Genomic DNA, 24,515 nt, shown 5'->3' with positions numbered 1-24,515 from the left:
GTAAAAACATCTGTCACATAGATGAGAAAACTGAGACTTGGGGAACTCATGTGATTTATTTAAACCACACAGTCATGTGAAGGACTAGGGGCTGGAACTCCTTGAATAATATGGACCTGGTTTTTCAGCGAAGGAAGAAGTGGAAGCTCAGTCCTCTTCCATCTGTATTCATGCATTAAATATGTGAGTGCCTAGCAGATGTAGGGCACAGTGGCAAGTGCTGGGGTCACAAAGCACTCAGAGGCCCAGGCCTTGCTCGTAAATGAGTGGAGGATGAGCTTGAGTAGATAAGGATTCGAGACGGTGTGATGAATATCCCGACTCAGAAAGTCGGGTGCTAATGGAACACACCAGAGGGATGCCTAACCTGGCCTTGAGAGGTTAGGAAAGGCTTCTGTGCAATAAGTGACATCTAACTTGAGATTTAAGAGGTATTAGCCCAGGAAAGGTATTCCAAGTAGAAGGAATAGCATATAGAAAGGCCTGGGGGGCAAAAGTAACTGAAAAGTTGTGTGTGGGGAGCCTAAGGAAAAGCACTTGGGGAAGAAAGCTGGTGCCAGGTCACGTGAGTCCCACAGGCCACAGTAAGGAGTTTGAGCATTAGCCAATGGACAATGGGAAGTGGTGAAGGGTTTTAAACCTGCGAATATGGCTTAGTCAGATCTGACTTTCAGAAAAGTCACTCAGCAGCATAATGAGAATGGGTGGGAGGGAGGCTGAAGCTTAGGAGAACTTTTTGCTCACCCTGGGAGCTACTCTTTCTGTGAACACATCAGGAATCCCTGTGCCCAAAATTTATCCCTCCCAATTTTTGCACAGAAATTGCTCTGATTGCTGACTGCCCCACTGTGGGCCAGTGATTTTTCTATGCTTAAGCAGAGAATGAAGGTCCACAGTCAGACAAAAGAGTTTCGTTCTGCTTCCCAGTTTGAGGAGTCTGTGGAGGGGAGAATTAAAGGAGAGGTCAGCATTGGGGTGGATTAAGCTGACAAAGCTACTGACAAGGGGAGCCTGGGTGGCTCAGTCAGTTAAGCGTCTGCTTTGGCTCAGGTCATGATCAAGCCCTGCTCAGCGGGGAGTCTGCTTCTCCCTCTGCCCTTCCCCCTGCTTGTGTACGTGTGCTCTCTCTCTCTCTCTCTCTCTCGGTCGCTCACTCTCTTACTCTCTCTCTCAAATAAATAAAATCTTAATTTAAAAAAAAAGCTACTGGAAATACTAGCCCCACCACACAAGCATGGTGGCAGACACCACCCTGAGCCCTACTCTCCTCATTTGAAAAACACAGATCATAAAATACTTGCCTCAGATCTTTGTGAGGATCCTATGAGATAGTGTTAAGTGCCAGGTGTGTAGGAGGTACCCAGTAAATATTTACTTCCTTTTTTTCTGCCTTTCCTTAATGCTGCCCCATCTCAGAGTAAAAGCCAGAAATTGTACAGCGCTAATGTAAAACTTAATACAGTACGATCTACTTCTTTCTGCCCTGCTCTAACCTGTCCTCCTCTGGGCACACTCTGCTGTTCCAGCACTGACTTCTTTGATGTTCTTTGAACATGCCGGACACGCCTCCACCGCAGGACCCCCTGATACCAGTGTGGCTTGTTAACTCACCTCTGTCAAATTTGTTCACATGTCATCCTCTCAATGAGACCAACCCTAACCACCCCCTTAAAACTCCCAACTCCCCCCTTCCCTTCTCTGCTCTGTTACCACCTTCTGGCAAGTTACATAATTTAATTATTTGGGCATTTATTATTATTATTATTATTATTATTATTATTATTATTATTATTTAGTTTGATGTCTCCTCTGAGGGGCAAGTAGGCTCCACAAGGACTGGACATTTTTTTCTGTCTTATGTATCACTGTATCTCCAGTGCTTACAACAGTGCCAGGCACATAATAGGCTCTCAATAAATGTTTGCTGAATGAAATGTTTGATTAGCTCCTATGATAGATAGCATCCGGAGTATTGGGAATTGGGAAAGCACCTGGTATTGAAGAGTCTTGATTGCCATCCAAGGGCTCTGCTGCTGTCTCTCCCAATTAGGAGTCAAAGGTTCTAGCTCTTCCCTCCTTTCTCTGTAAAATGAAGACATTGCCCTTTGTCTCACTGATTTTTAGGAAAAACCTTCAACCCTTAGAAGCTCTTATGCAGAAGCACTGGTTAGCTTGTGGTTGTACATGAAGATGTAGAAACCAGCGTTTCCTCCTTTAGCAACACTCCCAGTTACCACTGCTGGACAACCTGAGTTGTTTTTCTCCTTTGTTCTCTGCCTGTCCCATACTCATTGACTTTAAAACAGTCTCTCACTGAACCATATGGCAGCGTCCATGGTTCTCCGAATGTGGCCTCAATTTATTTCTTTGCTAGCCTCTGAGATCTAAGGAGGTTATTATGCTGGAAGAAGCTATTCTGCATGAAAGAATAGACAGCCATCCCCTGGTGAACTTGTATACTTGGATTAGGTTCATTCATCTACTTACCTACTTACTACATTCAGAGACTCACAGTCAAATGGGAGTGATTGAAGGAAGATAAATAATTATAGCGGTGGGGGTATATATACGGAGAAGAAAGTTTTTGTGTTAGTCGGGCTCTTGCAACAGAAGTGTTATAACAACCCCAAACTTCAGTGGCTTCCAACAACAAATATTTATTTCTTCCCATAATCTCCAGGTCAGCTGGGATGGCCTTACTTCGGGTGGCTCAGGGTCGGGTCTGACCTTATATCTCCTTTTCTGGGACCCGGACTGGAAAGTCAGAAGCTACCTAGGGCAGGCTCTTCTTGCAGCCAGTGGCAGGAGTATAAGCAGCCAAGCCAACCCACACAAGCCTATGCTTGTATCACATTTGCAGCATTCCATTGACCAAAGTCACAGGTCAAGCCCAACAACAGGAAGGTTGGGATTAATACGCTGCTTACTCTAGTGGTGACATGGTTGCATAGCTATTTCGGGGAGGGAGTGAAGAGTTAGGAGCAATAAGTGAATCTACTTTTAATTCTAGCTGAGATAGTTAGGGAGGGCTTCTTGGAGGTGGTAACTTTCATGTTTGAAGGATGAGTATTTTTCAAGATGAACAAACAGGCACCAACTTATACAAATGGGTGCACATTTTAAAAAGAGAGAATAAAATAGTGTCTTAACATTTATTTGAGTAGTCGCTGTGAGTTATATGCAGAGAGCCACAGGAATATAAAACAACGGTCATCAGAGTACCTGTTCTTGAAGTCCATACTTCATGGGGGAGATCAGAAGGAAACATAATACAAAAGAGAAAAGGAAACGACATGACCAAATACACTCTTATTTAGAAGTATAGAACAAAAGTGTGAACTCAGAAAGGAAGCTAGAATATATTTTTAGTAGCTATTTTTGGTAGAGGATGCAAGATACGTGCTATTTGATTTTCATTATTTCACTTCATCTTTACAACCGGTGAGGGACATCCTACTGGTAGGTAAGTGGGAATGAGAAAACCCCCCCGAGTCTCAGAGTGGGGGGTCCCTTGTTAACGTGACAAAGGGAATACTTCCCAGGGGTTCTATTTGCCAAAGTGAAGTATTTGAATAAGTATATGAGTAAGTATTCATAAAAAGCACTCAGTCATGCACGTACTGTTTTATTCTTCAGTGAGGCTGCCTGAAACCTACTGAATCCTAGGTTTTTAGTGTCTACTGGCCGTATGTAGCACTGTGTTTGTTAAAGGGCCCCCATCCTGGAGTAGGTGACCTCTGAAGTCCCAAACAACTGTGAAATTCTTCATGTCACCTTCTCATTGCACATGAGTTTGGGTGGCCTCAAAGAAAATAGGATTCTTGCCCAAAGTCCTACTTAAAATTCTCATTTTGGATGGGGGAGGTTGAAATTCTGCCTCTTCCTTTCCCCTAGTTTATATACACACACCAGTAAATGTTCTTTCTCCTCAGAAATGAAGGGAGCAAGCTTGGTGAGTTGCTCTAGAGCCAGCAAGGGTTAGAGGTGGGACCAGGTGAAGAATAACATTTCCCCCTCTTGTGCACACTACCTTTACGTGATACCTGCTCATCACCTGTCATTACAGAGCCCAGATATGTTCCCGTGCAATATTCCTACTCACGGAGATGTGAGCACTTGTGAATTTTTATTTCTAGTTTCTTACTGATGATTGCTTGATGACTGGAATCACGTCTCCCTGATCTTATTGACCTTGAGTGTGACTTTTTAGCCTAGCATGCCGTGAGTTTGGAGAGAGAGAACCAGCTCCTTTTTTTGCAGCCATCCCTTTCCTCAGCGGGTTGTCAAACATCAACGGGCATTTTGTGTGCTCTCCATCTTGGCGGTCTGAAATTGAGTAGAAGCGTGTTTCATGACCCATTTGCTCAGGAAGCTGGCCGAACTGGTTTCCCTGATCTCAGAGACCATCTCACTGGTCATTCTCTTTCCCTAGGCACGTTTTAATCTTGTAATAATGAGCAATGCTTACGGAACTGCCTCACGCTGTCTTGTGTTTACTGTCTCGTGACTCCCCAGGTATCACGAGATGCTCAGGTGCTGCGGCCTCTCCTCGAGTTGATGACCCAGACACAAGGAGAGTCTACTGAGTCTGAGACTGGTCCAGAGTGGGAGTGTGAGTCGGAACGCCAGTGTGGGAACAAGTGAGCTGTCTGGCAAGGAATGCAGAGTCCTTCTGAGAGCCTCCTCTCCACGTCGTTCCCTGGACCACCGCTTCCTCTCTGGAAGGGCCGTGGAGGACTTTGCAATCAGCCACCTGAAACTTTTGCCGGGCCAACGTAAGACTTGTGCTGCAGAACTGAACAAAATATTACTTCATTTAATTTTTTGCATCTTCTAATCATTGAGCAACAGTCAGTTGTTTTGCTTTGAGAACTGTAGGCCAGATTGGTTGCTCTTATTTTTGTGTATGCTTTTCATAATGATTGACTTGAGCTTCCTGACAGAGGAGGAGCAAGAAGCCATCATGAAGGTTCTGCAGCGGGACGCTGCCCTGAAGAGGGTTGAAGAGGAGAGAGTCAGGTAAGGGGCCAGGAGGTCCTTGGGCATGAGGGAAGGAGGGACAGTCTGTAAGAAGAGGGGACACCTTCTTCCCTCAGCCGTAAGTGGTATTTCTGACTTGGAGTCTGAACTTACAGGTTTTAGGTTTTAGGTTCCTTCCTGGATGGGATTTTTTTCCGTCTTCGTGTCTCTTAATTTATCCCTTAGGACTCCTGCCAGAAATAGTCTTGATAAACGAAACCCCTTTAATTTATTAAATACTGAATTAAAAATGAAATCTATACAAACACGTACATACATCTACATATGCATATTTGAATGTGTGCATATTTATATCCACCTTTTAAAAAATGGAATCATAAACTAAATTGTATTTTTTTTAATTCCTAAGATTTTTATTTTATTTTTATTTTATTATTATTTTTTTTAAGATTTTATTTATTTGACAGAGAGAGACACAGCGAGAGAGGGAACACAAGCAGGGGGAGTGGGAGAGGGAGAAACAGGCTTCCCACCGAGCAGAGAGCCCAATGTGGAGCTCGATCCCAGGACCCTGGGATCATGACCTGAGCTGAAGGCAGACGCTTAACGACTGAGCCACCCAGGCGCCCCAATTCCTAAGATTTTTAAAAGAAAATAAATTAGGAAGTAGCTCACGTTTCTGCATACTTTGAGAAATGTTTGAATTGGTTTCAACAGCAATTGAAATTGGCTCTGACTGAGCCACTTTTTCATTTGTGTCTCACGAGAAGGAGTGGCAGCTTTGACATGTTGTTCTTGCTGAGAGGAACCCACATGTTCCACGTCAACATTCGCTCCACTTTCCACTCACCACAGGGTCGGTAGAAGGAGCATGAGAGCAGGATGCCGAAGAAGTGGGCTTAAGCCATCTATTACCTGTGTAATTCTGGGCTTTGAAGACAGTGGAAGGCTTCTGGAATGTACGTTAGTAGTATTAACTGCATAATCCCCATACCAGGAGTTACCTGAAAGGAACATAAGCCATGTTCTTATTTCCTGGGACACAGGACCATGAGTAATGGATTTATTGGCACCATTTCCCATATTTTGAGCCTAATTGAGCATAGATGCTTTGTAAACATGCTGAAATTCACTCCAAGCACTCCGGAGCATCTGTTTATGGCTACTAATAATAGCTCATAGAGACAGTACTTAACAAACTAACAAATGATTCCCAAATGACAGTGATGAACAGATTGCAAAGGGCATTTTTCTGAGTTCAAACACTCTTGTGCAGTTGGTAGGGGCTCAGAGTGGGATATAATTATGCCTCCTTGATGTGTGAGGAAGTTAACTTTGAGACAGGTCAGGTAACTTGCACAAGCTCATACAACCCGTAGGTGTCAGGATTGAGAATCACATTCTGGTCTTCGGGTACTCATGCACTAACTCTGCCTCCTTTTTCTGAGAAAACAGTAGCAGACTGGCCATCCTGGCACCTGGCCATGGAGAAGGGGGCAGCTGCTTGATAGCTAGGACACTGAGCTGTGATGGTGACAGGTACTGGAGAGCCTGAGAATGGGCACTTTACTTGTCATGTGCCTCCCTACAAGTCGCCTGTAGTGCTCTGTGCACTGAAATGGGGGTGGGTGGCTGTTCTCCAATCTCAGCAAATGGGGTGCCTTGAGCATTTTATCCAGGAGGGGCAGGAGATTTACCCCAGTCCTCCCTCAGAGCCTTTTGGTAGCATTGATCCTTTGCCCATGTACAGTTTATAAAGCCCTTTCATGAATGTTGTTCTACGTTTCCTCACAACCAGAGGCATGTGAGATTTGGCAAGGCAGGACTGTTATGCCCATTTTAAAAATAAGGAGTGAGGGCAACACAGAGAAAATACTAGCTGATTCTTAAAGCATCGTGGGAATTCCTTTATCCTCTCAGAAGACAAGACAGGGAGACTTGGAAAGAAAGCAGTGGGGCGAAGATAACACTGGGCCCCTCTTCCTATATCAGGATGTGGGGACTGTTACTACTGGGTTGCTGAATACCTTCGATTCCTCCATTAATCGGGTGTTATATGTGGGCTGCAATTCTACGTCCTCCATCGCGCCAGGTTAGGAAGAGAGATTTGTCCTCCCCCCTACCCCCCTCTAAATGTCCTTGGTCCCTTGGACTGCAGGCTGCTGGGTCTTCCCTGTAGTTGTGTGTTTCCGTGTGAGTGGAGTGGAGGTGTTTCACGGGCATATGCAGTGGCTGATGGAAAAATCCTCCAAAATGCAAAGTTCTGGCAGGAGCCGGGCTTTGTAGGGGGTGTGAGCATACAGCCTCAGGGACCAGCCCGGCTGCAGCTGCAGCAACAGTGCAGTGAGTCCCTTAGCAGCAGTGGGTTTGCAGACTCCCCTTCCAGTCGCTGTTTCTCAGGGTGCCCCAGCAGCTGCTGCTTCTGTGAACTGATAGCAAGAAGTCTTGGGGTGGCAAGAAATCCAGTGTGAGTCAAGCCCTGTGTACTACCACCATGCTGGGGGAATTCTTAGATGTCAAGCACCTGATGGTTGACTCAACCACAGATAGATAGGTTTAGGACTCTGGGCCTGGGGAGGAGTGATGGCGCACGTGGGTTGGGGGGGGCCCATAGCTGGTGGACACAAAGAGGCCCAGCCCATGGTCTGGCCTGCTTCACATAAAGAGAGTTGAACTCTGACCCCTTCTTTGATTTAGGACTGAAGGGACTTGTGGGTATGGGTCTGAGGCTGTTCTGCTCCTGGGCTGGTGGAACTAGATCTCTGGTCTCTGAAAATGCTGTTCCACGGGCTTTTGCTGTCAGCCCCTTTGCCGTCTCCACCTGTTTGTCTTTGACTCTTCCATCAGCTTTCCATACAGCCTGACAGCTCTGGGAAGATTTTTTGGTCCCTATAAATCATTTTACAGATAAAGAAGGTAAAGCCCAGAGAGGGGAAGCGACAAGCCCAGGGCCACTCAGATAACCGCTGCCAGAGTCGTAGTAAGGAAAGCTCTTGGTCCAGCACTATTCCCTCTACCCCATGGTGCTATTATTGCCTTTTGCAATTTGTCAAGCTGCAAGCCGTCATTTGTTAATCATTTGTTAATTTGTGAAGCACTGTCTGTCTATGAGTTATTATTAGTAGTCGTAATCAGATACTCCAGAGTGGTTGAAGTGAATTTCAGTATGTTCACAAAGCATCCATGTTCAATTAGGGTCAAAATCATTGGTATTATTCCTACACAAGGCTAGGGAAGAAGTCCCCTGCTTAACCTTGGAGTCAAAACTGACATGAGTTTGAATCCTCTCCTTACCACTAATCAACTGTGGTTCATTGGACAAGTGCCTTAACCTCTCTGAGCCTTAACCCAGAGACTGAGAATGACCATAATACCAAACTCAAAGGATTAGAGTCAGGATTAAGTAAGATAATTCTTAATCTTCTTAGCACGAAAGAGGAGATGGATACATTTGAATTCCCTTATTCTCTACTCCACCTTTTGTCTAAAAAAGGGCGAAATTCTATGGTTGGTAGTCTGACGCCTTAGGAGGAAAGTACTCTTAAAACCCTCAATTATTTAATGCAGTGAAATTTAATTGAGCATCTATTAAGTATAAGGAACTTCTCTGGACAATGATATGAAGAGAATTCTATGGTAATTAAAAGGAAATGACCTTTATCCATTTAATGGATTATCAATTGCAAATTTAAAATCTCAACTTTGTTTCCCTAACATGATTTTAGAGTTTCCCAGTCCTTCTCCTAGTTGGTATGTGGTTTTAGAAGCACACATCATATAAACCTAATATTGGCCTAAGCAAAACATCATTAGAAAGGCAAACCTGCCACTATAAATCAGACTGATCTTTTGAATGCTAATTATTATGGACTCTGGAGTATAATCCTCCTACAGCTATGGGAGGGTCTCACCAATGCCCTGGAGCACTGTTGCAGATGCTGCCTCCGAGTCCTTTTCGGCCGGCTGTAAGTGAGATTTCACATTCCCACTGAAATCCGTTTGCCTTTCCTGATATATCCAGGGCTTGGAATTGTTCACATGCATGCTCATTTGAGACATTGTGGAGATGATTTAATCTATATGTTACCTCTGGTCTGATTTCATGAATGAGAAAGATGAGTGTCATACAGGGGAAGTAAGTGTTCAGCTCCCAAATCTGTTCTACCTGTTCATGGTAGAACATGGACTCGAACCCAAGGGAATAGCCACTGTGGTGTCTCAGGAGGCAGCTAGAAGATAACAGTCCTAGGTCACTGTCGCCCCTGCAGCTGGGTTTCGCGCTGCCTCTCTGCCTGCAGCCCCAAGTGCTGGGCCCGGTCATCACCACGCGTGTGTATTCAGCTTGCTTCCCTGACTGCCAGCCAGAGACATTTCACAGACCAGCAGGGAGGCAGACATCAGGATAGATTCTTTCTCTCTCCCTACCCTCTCTTCTTTTTAAGAAACACCATCCTGCATACACATATGTAATTTTAGTCTTATAGTTTGAAAATGAGACACTCTAAAGGTGGTGTTTCCTGTGCTTCGCATCATACTGTCAGCAGGAAGTCTTTGCCCATGTGTGTGTCTGTACACCACCAGCACCACGCCTACCACCCCCGTGCACACAGAACCACATCGACGGGATGGGCATTCTTGCCACAGATAACATCTCAACCGTGACCACATCTTATGATTCTTAGCTCGTCCCCTAAGACCTAGTTTTGTTTTGTTTTTTTTTAAGTGAAGGCAGTTGGCATTGAAGAACTGCTTTCCAGGACCTCTGGGGTGTTTTCTGTCAAAGCAAAGAGGAAAGGAACCAACATTTGTCAAGGAACTATATTGTATACAGAATTCCACATACATTTTCCCCTTTCATCTACATAGCAGTGTAGCTGAACCTGCTTAACACTGAGGAAATGAGGTAGAAGAGGTTAAGCTCCCTGCAAGACTGAAGCCTTGCTCCTCACACTGCAAAGCCTATGCTTTCCACATGCTGTGCTGCCTCTCAGCAGAAGGTGGGGATTTATGATGTGTCCGTGACACAAGGGACACACGTTTCCTCTCATTTTCCACTGTATATGTGCTGCCGAAGCGAGCACTCTCATTTTCCACTGTAAGGAGCATTTGCAATTTATTTCATTTTCACATGTGTTGGTTTTCAGATTCTCTTTCAAAGGTTGAATTCCTTTGTAGAGTGAAGTGTGTTGACCATCTTAGACACCAAAATCATGTTTGGCTCTCTCAGTAGCAGAGTGAGTAGCAGAAACAGCATCTGGATGGCTTCTGATCCTGGCTCTGGGTGACTTTGGGCAAACCTCCTAACTTCTTTGGCCCCAGAGTACTTTCAAATCACACAGTCTAACCATCTTGTCCAATGTACTGAGGGGTTAAAAAAAAAAAAAGGCTGGGGAATGGGCCAGTCAACCTCTCTGGACAGCCGCCTGGTTCTTATCTAGTTGACTAGATAACATCAACCAGGTAGGCCTTTGTCTAATCATGATGAATAGTTGGAAGCCGGGGTGTGTTGCGTGAATAAAAGGAGGAGGAGAGGATAGGCTGAGGGAAAAGTGTTGAGGCCAGCCTGGAGGGTGTCCCTACTCTTCTGGTTTTCATCTGGAAGTGCTCACACTCTCTCTCTGCAACACAGGAATTGAGACAGGCGTTTAGGGCCTGATTTTTTTATGCATAATTCTGAGCATATGGCTGGTACATGATAGGGGATTAATGAATTAATGAACAAAGGAATAGATGTGGCCTTTAGCATAAGGAGGAGGCAAGATGGCTGTCTTTTGCAGCTGACTAATTTCTTTGTATATGATGGTGAAAATGTAAGTATTCAATGAGATGATTCATGTTAGGTGACTAGCACGGGGCTAATACAAAACACATGCTTTGTATGTATTAGCCAAGGGAATGGGGGCATGACCTGCCTGGAGGGCCAGCAGGACAGTGTCCTGTCTGGGCCGAGTGCTCTCCCTCTACCTTCACTTAAGGCCACCAGCCCCTGGGGGTTTAGCGGGCATCTTCTCTCTCCTCAGCTCTCTCCTACGCACAATGTGCCTACGTGCAGAGGATGGTAAGGGATGAAAACCGTGATCTCAAGAAACATCTTTTTCTCACTTCACCTAAATGGTATAAGAATTAGAGAATCAAATGCCATTTTTATTGGTAAATTAGAATTGATGAAAAATGACACAACAATCCAGGCTGGTAGAGAAGATTTTAATAGCACCATCTAGATGGTGGGATTTTTATTTTTTTAAATGATCGTACATCTTTATAAAACCTGGGTTTTATACACATATGTATTCATCTATGAAATATTCCAAATGGCTACGATCGAAACAGGAATTCATTGATTAAACCTAGCAGGGATTATCATGTGAGGAAAGACATAAATGGCACTTAATGAATTTGAATAATCTCTTATTCTTTAGCCACTTAAATGATAAGCCAGAAACCCCCTCCTAATTCTGTACTGTAATGGCTACCAGTCTCTCCAGGGCCCATGTGTTTTGGGGAGCCTGACTCACCCAGTGTGTGCGCATGGTGCACGGAAAATTTAGCATGATCAGGGCTTACAGACAGTCGTTTAGGCAGGAGCAGATCCAGGGTCGCACCGGGCCCCCTACAAAATGCCTTTCCGCCGAACACCAAAAATAAGTAAATAAACAACCTCCTGAAGAGAAATCGAGAGTTGTTATGCTAGGAGGGTTTGTGGTCTCTTATGACAAGATGATGGCTGATGCCAGATTTCATCATGTTTGTTCCTATTCTGCCAAGAGCGAGGTGTCCTGCCTCATCAGGAGAAGTCACTGCCATTTGACAGGTATGGTTCACCTAACCCCAGCAGTGACAGGGTCACTCTTCTCTTTTGCCTGACTCAGACTGGGGTGGCTGTGGAGCATTTATTTGTTCTTTAATTTATTCACTCGCCAAACAGTTGTTGTGTATCAGCTCTGTGCCAGGCTTGGTGCTGGGTGCTGGCATGACAAAGGCGATTAAGATGTAGTCCTCACCTTCAGGGAGTCTGCGGAGTTGACAGATTAGTCAATGAGACAGATGTGCAGATAGATCATTGGAATATGGTGTGGTCAGTGCTGTGGGAGCCTGGGGAAGGGCAAGCTGCTGACCTGTGCCTTGGCAATCAGGGAAGGCTTCCCCCGTGCAGTGGTGCACAAGCTGGATCTGAAGGATAAGGAGCAATGTGCTGCACAGAGAAGTGAGGAGAGATATCCTGAGAGACTTCACATTTATTGGTCTCTTACCAAGATCTAAGCACGGTTAGGTGCTTTCAGGTAAATACTTCATTTAATCACCTCAGAAGTCCTGCAGAGTAGGTCTTCTCTTCCCCCGTCTCTACAAAGAACTGAAGCTTCAGGCGGTTCAGTAACCTGCCCGGGTAGCATATAGGAAGGGTGAGAACTGGGATTTGGACCTGTTTGGGAGAGTCTAAAGCTCATAGTCTTTCTGCTTCTAATGTTTAGGGAGGTCAGAAAGAGCAGTTTGGAGAATAGTAAGAAGTCTATAGTACTGGCAAGTAGAGTCCAGGGGTAAGTGCTGGAAAATGAACCTGAAAAGGCAGCCTGAAACCACGTAGGTGGTCAGGGGCCTCATATGCAACTCCTTCACTCCACAAGCACTGAATAAAAACCCACTATTTTCCAGAGACACTGAGCAAGGATATACGGAGTAGAGACTCTGCCCCTAGGGGCTCACTTTCTAATCAGAAAATTCTGAAAGGACTTCTCTCTTCTGGAATTGAACTCAAACTTGGTTCTTTGGGAGGAGAAGGCAAAAGCTCCATCAGCAGCCCATAGGAGATTGTTTGCCCTGCGGAAAGCCTTAGGCAATTGGAAACCATTAGAAATGTTTAATAAGAATCATGATCTTCTCTGGTGATTCAAAACCATGTCTTTGTCAAAACCATGTCTGAGTGTCTTTGTCAGGATTTGGTGATGACAGTGTGTGTCCAAGTGTTGTGATTGGGTATGTTTGGGTTGGAGTCACTTCTTCCTAGGTAATTGGGAGAGGAGAGAACGTTCCAGCAAAGAGCTGGACTCTGGGTAAAAAGACACTCCCCAGATACACTTAGGAGAGAGGAAATATACTTGCTAGAATCCCACTCCCAGGTATGCTGATGTGCATCCCTCACACACAGCCCTGCCACCACCTTGGTGTGGCCATCATACATGTTCTCTAGCTAAGACACATAGAGTTGTTACTTTAGGAAGGTGCATATTAACTTGAATGACAATCATGAAACCTTCTTGGATTTCATAGCACATTACCTTCCAAAAGTTCAAAGTCAGCTTAAGGCTTTTATACTCCTTTATTCTGTGACTACGTTCTAGAGTCTGTGATTCTCATTTTATTGACATAGATGGAGAGATGTGGAATTTAAAAGACTTGTCAAGTAGAGGGTTGGCTGGGAAGATGGCAGAGTAGGAGGACCCTAAGCCCACCTTGTCCCATAGATACAACTAGATAACACTCATGTCTGCATAAATAACCCAGAAAACAACATGAAGACTGGCAGAACAAATTCCACAACTAAATGGTGAAGAGGCCACATCAAAAAAGGTAGAAAGGGCGAAGACCTGGTCTGGGAGTGAAGTGGACTGGGGCCGTCTGCCATGCCGAGGGAGCCGGTGACACAGAAAAGGGTGAAAAACAGACTTTCACATGGGGAACCCACAAACTGGAGGATGAATCCCCATAATATTTGCCTTTGAAAGAGGGGCTGAATTTGTGAGTTCTTAAAACCAGTGGAACTTAAAGCCTGGAACTTTAAAAATCAGGGGCTTGGCTCTAGGAGAGCCTGGAGGACATTAGGAAGCTGAGTCCCCACCATTAAAGACATAGCACACAAAGAGCCCAAACATACAGCTAGAACTGGCAGTTTGAAAAATACCAAGGGAAGACAGAAGGGAGTGATTTGCTCATCTCAGAGCATGGCTTGTGGCTCCGAGAGACAACAATCATGGGGCAACCCCTCCAGGAACAAAGGAGCTGGAGGTGCCATTTCCCTCCCCTGCTCCCCAGCATAAACAACAGCCACCTGCGGGAACCAGCCTGGCTCTGACACTTGCTTACCTAACTTGTTTACACCAAGACACGCTACCCTACACTTTGCTGGATCCTCCCTTTTCAGTCACACTTGCCTTATTCTCAGCACTGTGGGCCCCTCCCCAAGAAGACCAGTGCAAATCTCTCCAACGTCACATCTCCGCACCCAGGCATTGTGTGGGACATCAGTTCCAGCCGCAGTGGGGGCAGGTCTCATTTTGTAAGCAGACCACTACACACTTTGTTAAAATGTGCCCCACTCCTGCTGGGGAGCAAAGACTGCCCATGATAGGCAAAGAGAGCCTCTGCAGACAACTGGAATGAAGGAAAAAGAGGTCAATACTCAATAGCAGAGGATATGAACACCTAGGAGACATTCCCTTTGCCAGGCCCTGGCGAACGGGACATGCACTGCAGGGCACTACAGGACCTTTTCTTCATAAGGCTGCTATTATTAAGAACAAGAGAAGTAGCTGACTTTCTGAACACAGAGAAACCGACACAGAAAGTCAGTCAAAATGAGACAGAGAGATATCTCTCAAATGAAAAAACAGGACCAAACCTCAGCAAGAGACCAACGTGAAATGGGTATAAGTAATACACCTGATGGAGAATTTAAATTAATGATCATAAAGATACTCACTGGACTTGAGAAAAGAGTGGAGAACAGCAGGGACACTCTTAACACAGAGATAAAGAATCAGAGATCAAGAACACAATAAATGAAATTAAAAATACATTTGATGGAATAAATAGCAGGCTAGATGACGCAGAGGAAGGAATTAATGACCTGGTAGACAGAGTAATAGAAAGTCACCAAGCTGAGCAAAGGAGAGGAAAGAAAATTATGCAGATCGAGAATAGTCTTAGGGACCTCAGTGATTCCATCAAGTGTAATAATATTCACATGATAGGGATCTCAGAAGAAGAAGAAGAGAGAGAGAAGGAGGCAGAAAATTTATTTGAAGAAATATCTGAAACTTCCCTAATCTGGGGAAGGAAATAGATATCCAGATCCGGGAGGCACAGAAACCCCCCAAAAATTTCAACCCAAGGAGGTCCACACCAAGACACATAGTAATTAAAATGGCAAAAAGTAGCAATAAAAAATGTTAAAAACAGCAAGAGAAAAGATGACAGTTACATACCAGGGGAAAGCCCATAAATCTATCAGTGGATTTTTTAGCAGAAACTTTGCAGGCCAGGAGAGAGTGGCAGGATATATTTGAAGTGCTGAAAGGGAAAAATCTGCAGCCAAGAATACTCTATCCAGCAGGGCTGTCATTCAGAATAGAAGGAGAAATAAAGAGTTTCTCAGACAAACAAACTAAAGGAGTTCATGATCATTAAACCAGTCCTGCAAGAAATAGTAAAGGGAGTTCTTTGAGTGGAAAGGAAAGACCATAAGTGAGAGTATGAAAAGTGAAAAACACAAAAGTGGTAAAAATAAATATTTCTGTAAAAATTAGTCAAAGGATTCATAAAAGGATATAAAATATGATACCATATACCTAAAACATGGCAGAAGAGTAAAGAATGGGTTTAAGCTTAAGTGACCATCAACTTAATATAGACTGCTATATGCAGAAGATGTTATATACAAACTTAACAGTAACCACAAATCAAAAACCAGTAATAGATATGCAACGAATAAAGAGAAAGGAATCCAAGTATATCACTAAGGAAAGCCAACCATGAAAGAGAGCAAGAGAAGGAAGATCAGAGAGAATCTATAGAAACAGCCATAAAACCACTAACAAAAATGGCAATAGATACATACATATCTATCAATAATTACTTTAAATGTAAATGGACTAACCACTCCAATCAGAAAACACAGGGTGACAGAGTGGATAGAAAAACAAGACCCATCTATATGCTACCTACCAGTGACTCATGTCAAACTGAAAGACCTCTGCAGTTTGGAAGTGAGGGGATGGAGAAAACTTTATAATGCAAATCGATGTCAAAAGAAACCCAGGGTACCAATACTTATTTTGGACGAAATAGACTTTAAAGCAAAGACTGTAACAAGAGACAAAGAAGAACACTATATCACAATAAAGGGGACAATCCAACAAGAGGATAACAATTATAGGGGTACCTGGCTGGTTCAGTCAGTGGAGCAAGCAAGTCTTGATCTCAGGGTTGTAAATTTGAGCTCCACATTGGGTGTAGAGGTTACTTAAAAAATAAAATCTTTAAAAAAAGAGGATATAACAATTGTAAATATTTATGCACCCAATATAGGAGCACCCAAATACATAAAGCAGTGGATAACAAACATAAGGGAACTAATCGATAGACACATAATAATGGTAGGGGACTTTAACACCCTACTTACATTGATGGACAGATGATCCAAACAGAAAATCATCAAGGAAACAGTGGCTTTGGATGACACACTGGACCAGATGGATTTAACAGATATATTCAGAACATGCCATCCTAAAACAGTAGAATACACGTTCTTTTCAGGTGCACATGGAACATTCTCCAGAATAGATCACATATTAGGCCACAGAACAAGTTTCAACAGATTTTTAAAAATCAAAGTCTTACCATGCATCTTTTCTGACCACAACACTATGAAACTAGAAATCAACCACAAGAAAAAAATCTGGAAAGAGCACAAATACATGAAAGTTAAATAACATGCTACTTAAAAAATAAATAAATAAATAAATAAATAACATGCCACTATACAATGAATGGGTCAACCAAGGAATCAAAGAAGAAATGAAAAATTACATGGAGACAAATGAAAACGAAAACACAATGGTCTAAAATCTTTGGGATGCAGCAACAGTGGTTCTAAGAGGAAAGTTTATAACAAAACAGGTCTACCTCCAGAAGCAAGAAAAATCTCAAACAACCTAAACTTACACCTAAAGGGGATAGAAAAGAACAAATAAAACCCAAACTCAGCAAGTGGGAGAAAATAATAAAGATTAGAGCAGAAATAAATGACATAGAAACTAAAAAAAACAGATCAATGAAACCAGGTTCTAGTTCTTTGAAAAGATTAAAACAAAATTGACAAACTTCTAGCCAGGCTCATCAAAAAAAAAAAAAAAAAAAAAAGACCCAAATAAACAAAATCACTAATGAAAAAGGAAAAATAACAATCAACACCACAGAAATACAAACAATTGTAACAGAATATTATGAAAACTTGGGGTGCCTGGGTGGCTCCGTCAGTTAAGCACCTGACTCTTGATTTTGGCTCAGGTCATGATCTCAGGGTTGTGAGATTGAGACATGTGTCAGGCTCCACGCTGGGCCTGGAGCCTGCTTAAGATTCTCTCTCTCCCTCTACCCCTGCCCTCTGTTCGCTCATTCTCTTTCTCTCTCTCAAAAAAAAAAAAAAAAAAAAAATTCTGAAAACCTATAAGCCAACAAATTGGACAACTTAGAAGAAATGGATAAATTCCTAGAAACATATAACCTACCAAAACTAAAGCAGGAAGAAATAGAAAATTTGAACAGACCAATTACCAGCAGTGAAATTGAATCAGTAATCAAAAACCTCCCAACAAAGAAAAGTCCAGGACCAGATGGCTTCACACGTGAATTCTACCAAACATTTAAAGAAGAGTTAAAGCCTATCCTTCTCAAACTATTCCAAAAAATAGAAGAGGAAGGGAAACTTCCAAATTTATTCTATGAGGCCAGTATCACCCTCATATCAAAACCAGATAAGAACACCACAAAAAGGGGTGCCCAGGTGGCTCAGTCAGTTAAGCAGCTGCCTTCGGCTCAGGTCATGATCTCAGGGTCATGGGATTGAGCCCCGCATCATGCTCCCTGCTCAGTGGAGAGTCTGCTTCTTCCTCTCCCTCTGCCTCTGCCCCCCACTCATGCTCTCTCTTCCTCTCTCAAATAAATAAATAAAATCTTAAAAAAAAAAAAAGAACACCACAAAAAAGAGAACTACAGGTCATTTTCTCTCTTGAATATAGATGCAAAAATCCTCAACACAATAGTAGCAAACCAAATCCAACAATACATTTAAAAAAAATGATACACCATAATCAAGTGGGATTTATTCCTGGGATGCAAGTGTGGTTCACTATTCATAAAACAGTCAACATGATATGTCACATCAATAAGAGAAAGTATAAAAGCCATATAATTTCAATAGATGCAGAAAAAACATTGGACAAAGTATAACATCCATTCATGATAAAAAACTTACTGTAATGTAGAGGGAACATACCTCAACATAATAAAGACCTTATATGAAAAACCCACAGCCAACATCATACTCAATGGTGAAACCTGAGAACTTTTTCCCTAAGGTCAGGAACAAGACAAGCATGTCCATTATTAGCATTTGTTATTTAACATAGTACTGGAAGTCCTAACCACAGCAATTAGACAACATAAAGGCATCCACATTGGTAAGGAGGAAGTAAAACTCTCACTATTTGCAAATGACATGATACTGTATATACAAAACTGCTAGAATTGATAAATGAATTCAGTAAAGTCACAGGATACAAAATCAATGTACAGAAATCTTTTGCATTCCTCTACACTAATAATGAAGCAGCAGAAAGAGAAATTAAGAAAACAGTCCCATTTACAGTTGCACCAAAAACAATAAAATATCTAGGAATAAACTTAACCAAACAAGTGAAAGACCTGTACTCTGAAGACTATAAAACACTGATGAAAGAAATTCAAGACAATTCAAAGAAATGGAAAGACATTCCATGCTCATGGGTTGGAAGAATAAAGATTGTTAAAATGTCTATACTACTCAAAGCAATCTACATATTTAATGTAATCCCTATCAAAATACAACAGCATTTTTCACATAACTAGAACAAACAGTCCTAAAATTTGTATGGAACCACAAAAGGCCTCAACTAGCCAAAGCAATCTTGAAAAACAGAACTGGAGGTATCACAATTCCAGATTTCGAGTTATATTACAAAGCAGTAATAATTTAAACAGTATGATACTGGCATAAAAATAGACACATAGATCAGTGGAATAGAACAGAAATCCAAAAACAAACCCACAGTTATATGGTCAATCTTCAACAAAGGAGGAATGAATATCCAATGGGAAAAAGGCTTTTCAGCAAATGGTGTTGGGAAAACTAGACAACCACATGCAAAGTAATGAAACTGGACCACTTTCTTACACCATACACAAAAATAAACTCAAAGTGGATTAAAAGGCCTAAATGTGAGGCCTGACATCATAAAAATCCTTGAAGAGAGCACAAGGCAATAATAACTCTGACATTGGCCATAACAACATTTTTCTAGGTATGTCTCCTGAGGCAAAAGAAATAAAAGCAAAAATAAACTGTTGGGACTACATAAAGAAAAAAAAAGTTTCTGCACAGGAAAGAAAACAACGAAATTAAAAGGCAACCTATGAAATGAGAGAAGATATTTCTAAATGACATAAAGCATTAGTATCCAAAATATATAAAGAACTGGTACAACTCAATACCCAAAAAACAAATAATCCAATTAAAAAATGGGCAGAAGACATGAACAGATATTTCTCCGAAGAAGACATCCAGATGGCAACAGACACATGAAAAGATGCTCAACATCACTCATCATCAGGGAAATGCAAATCAAAACTCCAGTGTGATATCACCTCACACCTGTCTGAATGGTGAAAATTGAAACACAAGAAACGTCAAGTATTGGTGAAGATATGGAGAAAAAGGAATCCTCTTGCACTGTTGGTGGGGATGCAATTGGTACAGCCATTGTGGAAAACAGTGTGTAGTTTCCTCAAAACATTAAAAATAGAACTACCCTACAACCTAGTAATTGCATTATCAAGTATTTAGCCAAAAAGTACAAAAACACTAAATCAAAAAGATACATGCATCCCTATGTTTGTTACAGCATTATTTACAATAGCCAAACTATGGAAGCAGCCCCAGTATCCACTGATAGATGAATGAATACAGAAGAAGTGGTAAATATATACAATGGGATATTACTCAGCTATAAAAAAGAATGAAATCTTGCCATTTGCAACCACATACATAGAGCTAGAGAGTATAACGCTAAGCGGGTTAAGTCAGAGAAAAAAAAATGCCATGTGATCTCACTCACATGTGGAACTTATGAACAAAAGAAATGAGCAAAGAAAAAAGAGAAAAATCAAGACATAGACTCTTAAATATAGAGAACAAATTGAGGGTTATCAGAGGGGATGTGGGAGGGATGGGGGAAATAGGGGATGGGGATTAAAGAGTACACTTATCATGATGGAAAAAAAAACACTTGTCAAGTAGAACAATGTTTTTTAAGTGTAAATTAGGGAGATTTTAGGGCTGTATTTGTTTTGTTCTACAGGTGTTAGCTTTTCAGTGAGCACGAATGATTGTGGAACCCTTGAAAGCAGTATTTGCACAATCAGAATTTGCCTCTGCCTCTATTCCCCATCCCCCTACTTCCATAAATTTGAACTTGCCTGCTTCCAGCCCACTTTTTCAGTATTCATTTCCTTGGCATTAAGAACCAGGGACATCATTCACTACCCCCCCACCCAGAAAGTCTCTGATAAATGCATTTCACTGAAACAGAAAGGATTGATGAGCTGATAACTTCTCCACCAGATATTCATTGGGTATTAGGTGCCAGGCATTGGCAAAGGGCATTTTACATGCATTAGCTAATTTAATCCTCAAAGCAATACCATGAAGTAGATTACTATGATGAACCTCTTTTTACAGATAAAGGGACGAAGGCTTAGGGACACTTAATAGACCATCATTCCCTGGGGTATTTGCATCTGAAGAGTGGACACAGAAGACTGCAGCCAAAAAGTGAATCTGCTCTTGAGAAATTCCAGGCATCATGTGGAGGTCATGGATGAAGTCTTTGATTTTTAAAAAGTGTTAGCCTTGTCTTTCCTGATTATTCAATCAAAGAGGAATATATATATTTCTTGGTCGTCTAGGAGGCTTGTGGGGTCTTCTAAAATATTGAGAGCTTTATTTGTATGTTTACAGATTTCTTTATACACTGTCACAGTGAACTCATTTATTTACTGTGGGCTCTCAGCAAAGTAAAGCTCTTTTCCTTTTGTAGACATTTGCCTGAAAAAATTAAGGATGACCAACAGTTGAAGAATATGAGTGGCCAGTGGTTTTATGAAGCCAAGGCAAAAAGGCACAGAGACAGAATTCATGGTGCAGATATCATCAGAGCATCCATGAGAAAGAAGAAGCTCCAGGTAGCAGGTGAGTTGATTTGGCTAGGACATTTTGAGCCAGCATTTGTTTGGGAAGGCATTGTCAGGAGACCAGAAGGATGTTAGAATCATTACTGGAATCTGCTGAGGGAAGTAATTTAGAGGTGCGCTTTGCATAATGCATAGTCCTCCAGCTCAAAATCTTCTTGTCCTGGATTCAGATGGATGAAGGCAGGGCTAAGGGACTCAGGGTAATCTAGAAAAACATAGGAAGTCCTTTAGATACTGTGTTGAGTTATAGTAGTATAGACAGTTGGGGTTATGAGGCATTTACCCCCTTCATTCCTTTGGCTTTTAACTCTGAAGATTCAGAACCATTTCCTCTGAGTAGGGTGACAGGAAGAGATTAGCTTCCCTTTCAACAACTTTGACATCTGGTATGTCTTTAATCAACCAAGTATATCATTTAAGAGACTGTAAAGACAGTACTTTGAGGGCTTCTTTAGAATCCTGTTGGGTTTATTAAATATGTATGGTGTGCCTTCTCTTTCACTCTGAGCTAGGCAGTGTAAACTTTTACACCTGAGAACACCCCCTGTCTAGATCTAGCCTGTGCCCAATAAGGAAAATAGCTGTCACCTTTTGAACATTTAATACATGATAGGCATTTGCTCTCTATTATTTCTAACTATAGCAGCGATCTTGTAAGGTAGGTATTCTTATCCCTGTTCTACATATGGGACATGTAAAATTCAGAGAAGTGAAGTTACTTGTCCAAGGTTATATCATTGGCAAATGGCCGACCTGGGATTTCGTTCTTTCTGACTCAGAGCCACACCCCTTGCAAATAAGGGGTAATGTTTAGTGGGTGCCCTGCATTGCTCGCATCCCTCTTGATTTTCAAAACCATCCAGGCCTTCAGAAATCTCGGGAGGTATGGATTAGTATTGTGGATTCTATTTTGCAATTGAAGAAACTAGACTTCTGTGTAAAGAGACCTGTGGGGAATACCACCCTGGAATGTGAGTATTTGGAAATCGGAGCCCTCGTATTGCTTCATCTTAACATCGATGTACAAGCATTCCTAGCACTTACTGGCACTGGGGTCAAAAGCAAGTTTCCTGAACTTTTTGATCCTTGATTTCCAAATCTGTAAACTTGGAAAATAATACCTTCTCACAAGGTAATGCATGCAAAAAACAACACTGTGCCTGGCACTTAGCATAATTACTTAATGCTAATTATTTGAGAGGTGCTGGTAAAGAGCCCTGGGTATTGAGAGGCAAAAAGAAGTTACTTCCTGAAGAGGGAGCATGGAGGTTTTATTGGGGGGCTTTGGCATCTGAGCTGGGTATTGAGGAGTATTGTAGAATTTGGATGTGTAGAGGCTGGGGGAAGGAAGAGGCAGTGGAGAGAAACATTCCAGGCCAGAAGCGTTTGTTCCCCTTTGGATTCCAGAGCCCAGCCTCAAGTCAGGCACATTGTTGATGTTCAGTAAATGCTTGGAAATGATGGTGTCTCTGTCCCATGAAGACTAGCTGCCCTGACCATATGTATTTAGCCCTGACCTCAGTTCAGGTGAGATTCACCTAGAGGTGGTCAGAATTTTGCTGGAGTTATCTCTGGAGTTACCTGCACATGTAAAGGTCCACTCATACTCTCAGGAGATTCTGCTTGGGGGAAGGTAACATCAGATATAATTTTGCAGATATAATTCTGACCCTGGGGACTCAGACTCATGAGTGAGTGCCTTGGTGCTCCAGGAAGACCTGAAGTTCAGGTTTGAGCTTCGGTGATAAGAGATGCTAGGAGAGTCATAGGTCACGGAGGTGAGAGATGACCTTCCTGTCTTCACTGTTTCCTCTTTCAGCCGAGCAGAGTAAGGACAGAGCAAATGAGGCAAAGGCAAGTTGGGTGAATAACGTCAACAAAGATGCTTTCCTCCCCCCAGAACTAACTGGTGCTGTGGATGAGCCAGAAGATGTCGCCCCAGCAAGGCCAAGGTAAGACACAGCTCACAAGGACAGTCCCTACATGTAGGATTCATGGCTCGGTGTGCTATGAGCACAAACACCAGACTATTCTCACAGGCACTGTGAAGTACGTATGAGAGAATTCTGGGCCCTGATGTGGACAGAGCCTGAACAGTACTCTTTCCCAGCTTCCAGAATTTCTAATAAATCTGAATGTTAAGTAAAATTAAAATATTAAGTGGAGATTTCTTCCAGCACCAACAATAGCTGGTTTTTATTTGTATTAATGATTTTACCTTAGAGTAGAATGAAGAGGTACTTCAAAATAAATATAGTCACTTCAGAGAAGAGGTGAATTATGATCAAACTGTCATAATTTGGTGTGATGGAAGAAGCTCAAGCATGGGAACCAGACATGAATTCAAATCTTAAATATGCCATTTATTAGCCATTTGATGATAGCTTCTCTGAGTCTCTTTTCTTAACTATAGATAGGAATGATAATATATACCAGGAAAGGCCATAGTGAGAATTAGTGATAACATATGTAGAATACCTGACACATAGTAGGTGCTTAGTAAATAACTCTTCAGGATGCAGGTTGTCCTCAATATTTCAGTCTTGATTTTGTTGGTATTTTCCATACCTGTTATCATCTCGCCAAAGTGTACATTTGTGTGTCTTTCCTAAGAAGTACCTGATTGTGGAGCTACATTGCCACAGATGTTTAGATGATTTGCTTTTAGGTATTTAAGGATCTTCCCATTGGTGTGCATCCCTTGGAAGTGTAGTTGTTACCCTTTGGTGGGAAGACAGTTGCATTTTATCTGTAGCTCTTCAGTGAAGACAATTCAATTCAATTGAAGACAATTCTCCTATTGGAGAATAGGGCTGAAGTCAACAAATTTGCTGATGATACAGTCACCAAGCCAGGTGTCAAGTCTGAGGCACCTGGGAATCAGGGATGTTTCCAACATAGTTTACAGGTGAGGGAGAGGGTCCATATAGGCATCCATAGGCATTTCAGAGCCAAATATGACTGAAGTTATATCACATGGATAGTGGAATACTGATTCTATTAAGGTACCCATTGTCTATTTCCCTGTTGGAGAGGACTCACTTTGTTTTCCATGGGTGGTAGCCTGGATTGTTTCCCCTCTGGGATGATTTGTAATGTTCTGTTATGTCTGTAGAGGCCATGTTGGCTAGAAAAGTAAGTAGCCACTAATTGATTTTGTGACCTTGCACTAGAAGTGACTTAACTTCTTGGGTCTTTGCTTCCTCAACTGTAAAATGGGATGATAAGGATTTGCCAGCAGGATTATTGAGAAT

General features: G+C 42.2%; 1 protein-coding gene across 6 annotated transcripts in view; it reads left to right on the top strand.

Moving 5' to 3' along the window:
- The window catches only part of SYTL2 (synaptotagmin like 2), a 118,135-nt gene that overhangs the window by 40,528 nt on the left and 53,092 nt on the right, over nucleotides 1–24,515 (top strand). For 5 of the 6 annotated variants that reach the window (XR_004298021.1, XM_032393510.1, XM_032393512.1 and 2 more), the window contains exons 2-4: nucleotides 4,516–5,019; nucleotides 21,108–21,259; nucleotides 23,081–23,213. Coding sequence is in view for 5 of the 6 variants with exons in the window: in XM_032393510.1 (XP_032249401.1) it covers nucleotides 4,907–5,019; nucleotides 21,108–21,259; nucleotides 23,081–23,213 (398 nt within the window). In the remaining variant the exon portion in view is untranslated. The remainder of the gene's footprint in view (nucleotides 1–4,515; nucleotides 5,020–21,107; nucleotides 21,260–23,080; nucleotides 23,214–24,515) is intronic. The other variant, XM_032393511.1, reaches the window with a different exon arrangement.

This window comes from Phoca vitulina, unplaced genomic scaffold (genome assembly GCF_004348235.1).
Source record: "Phoca vitulina isolate PV1807 unplaced genomic scaffold, GSC_HSeal_1.0 scaffold74, whole genome shotgun sequence".
NCBI lineage: Eukaryota > Metazoa > Chordata > Mammalia > Carnivora > Phocidae > Phoca > Phoca vitulina.
Note: the sequence above shows the minus strand (reverse complement) of the source record. Positions and strands in the feature narration are given on the sequence as shown.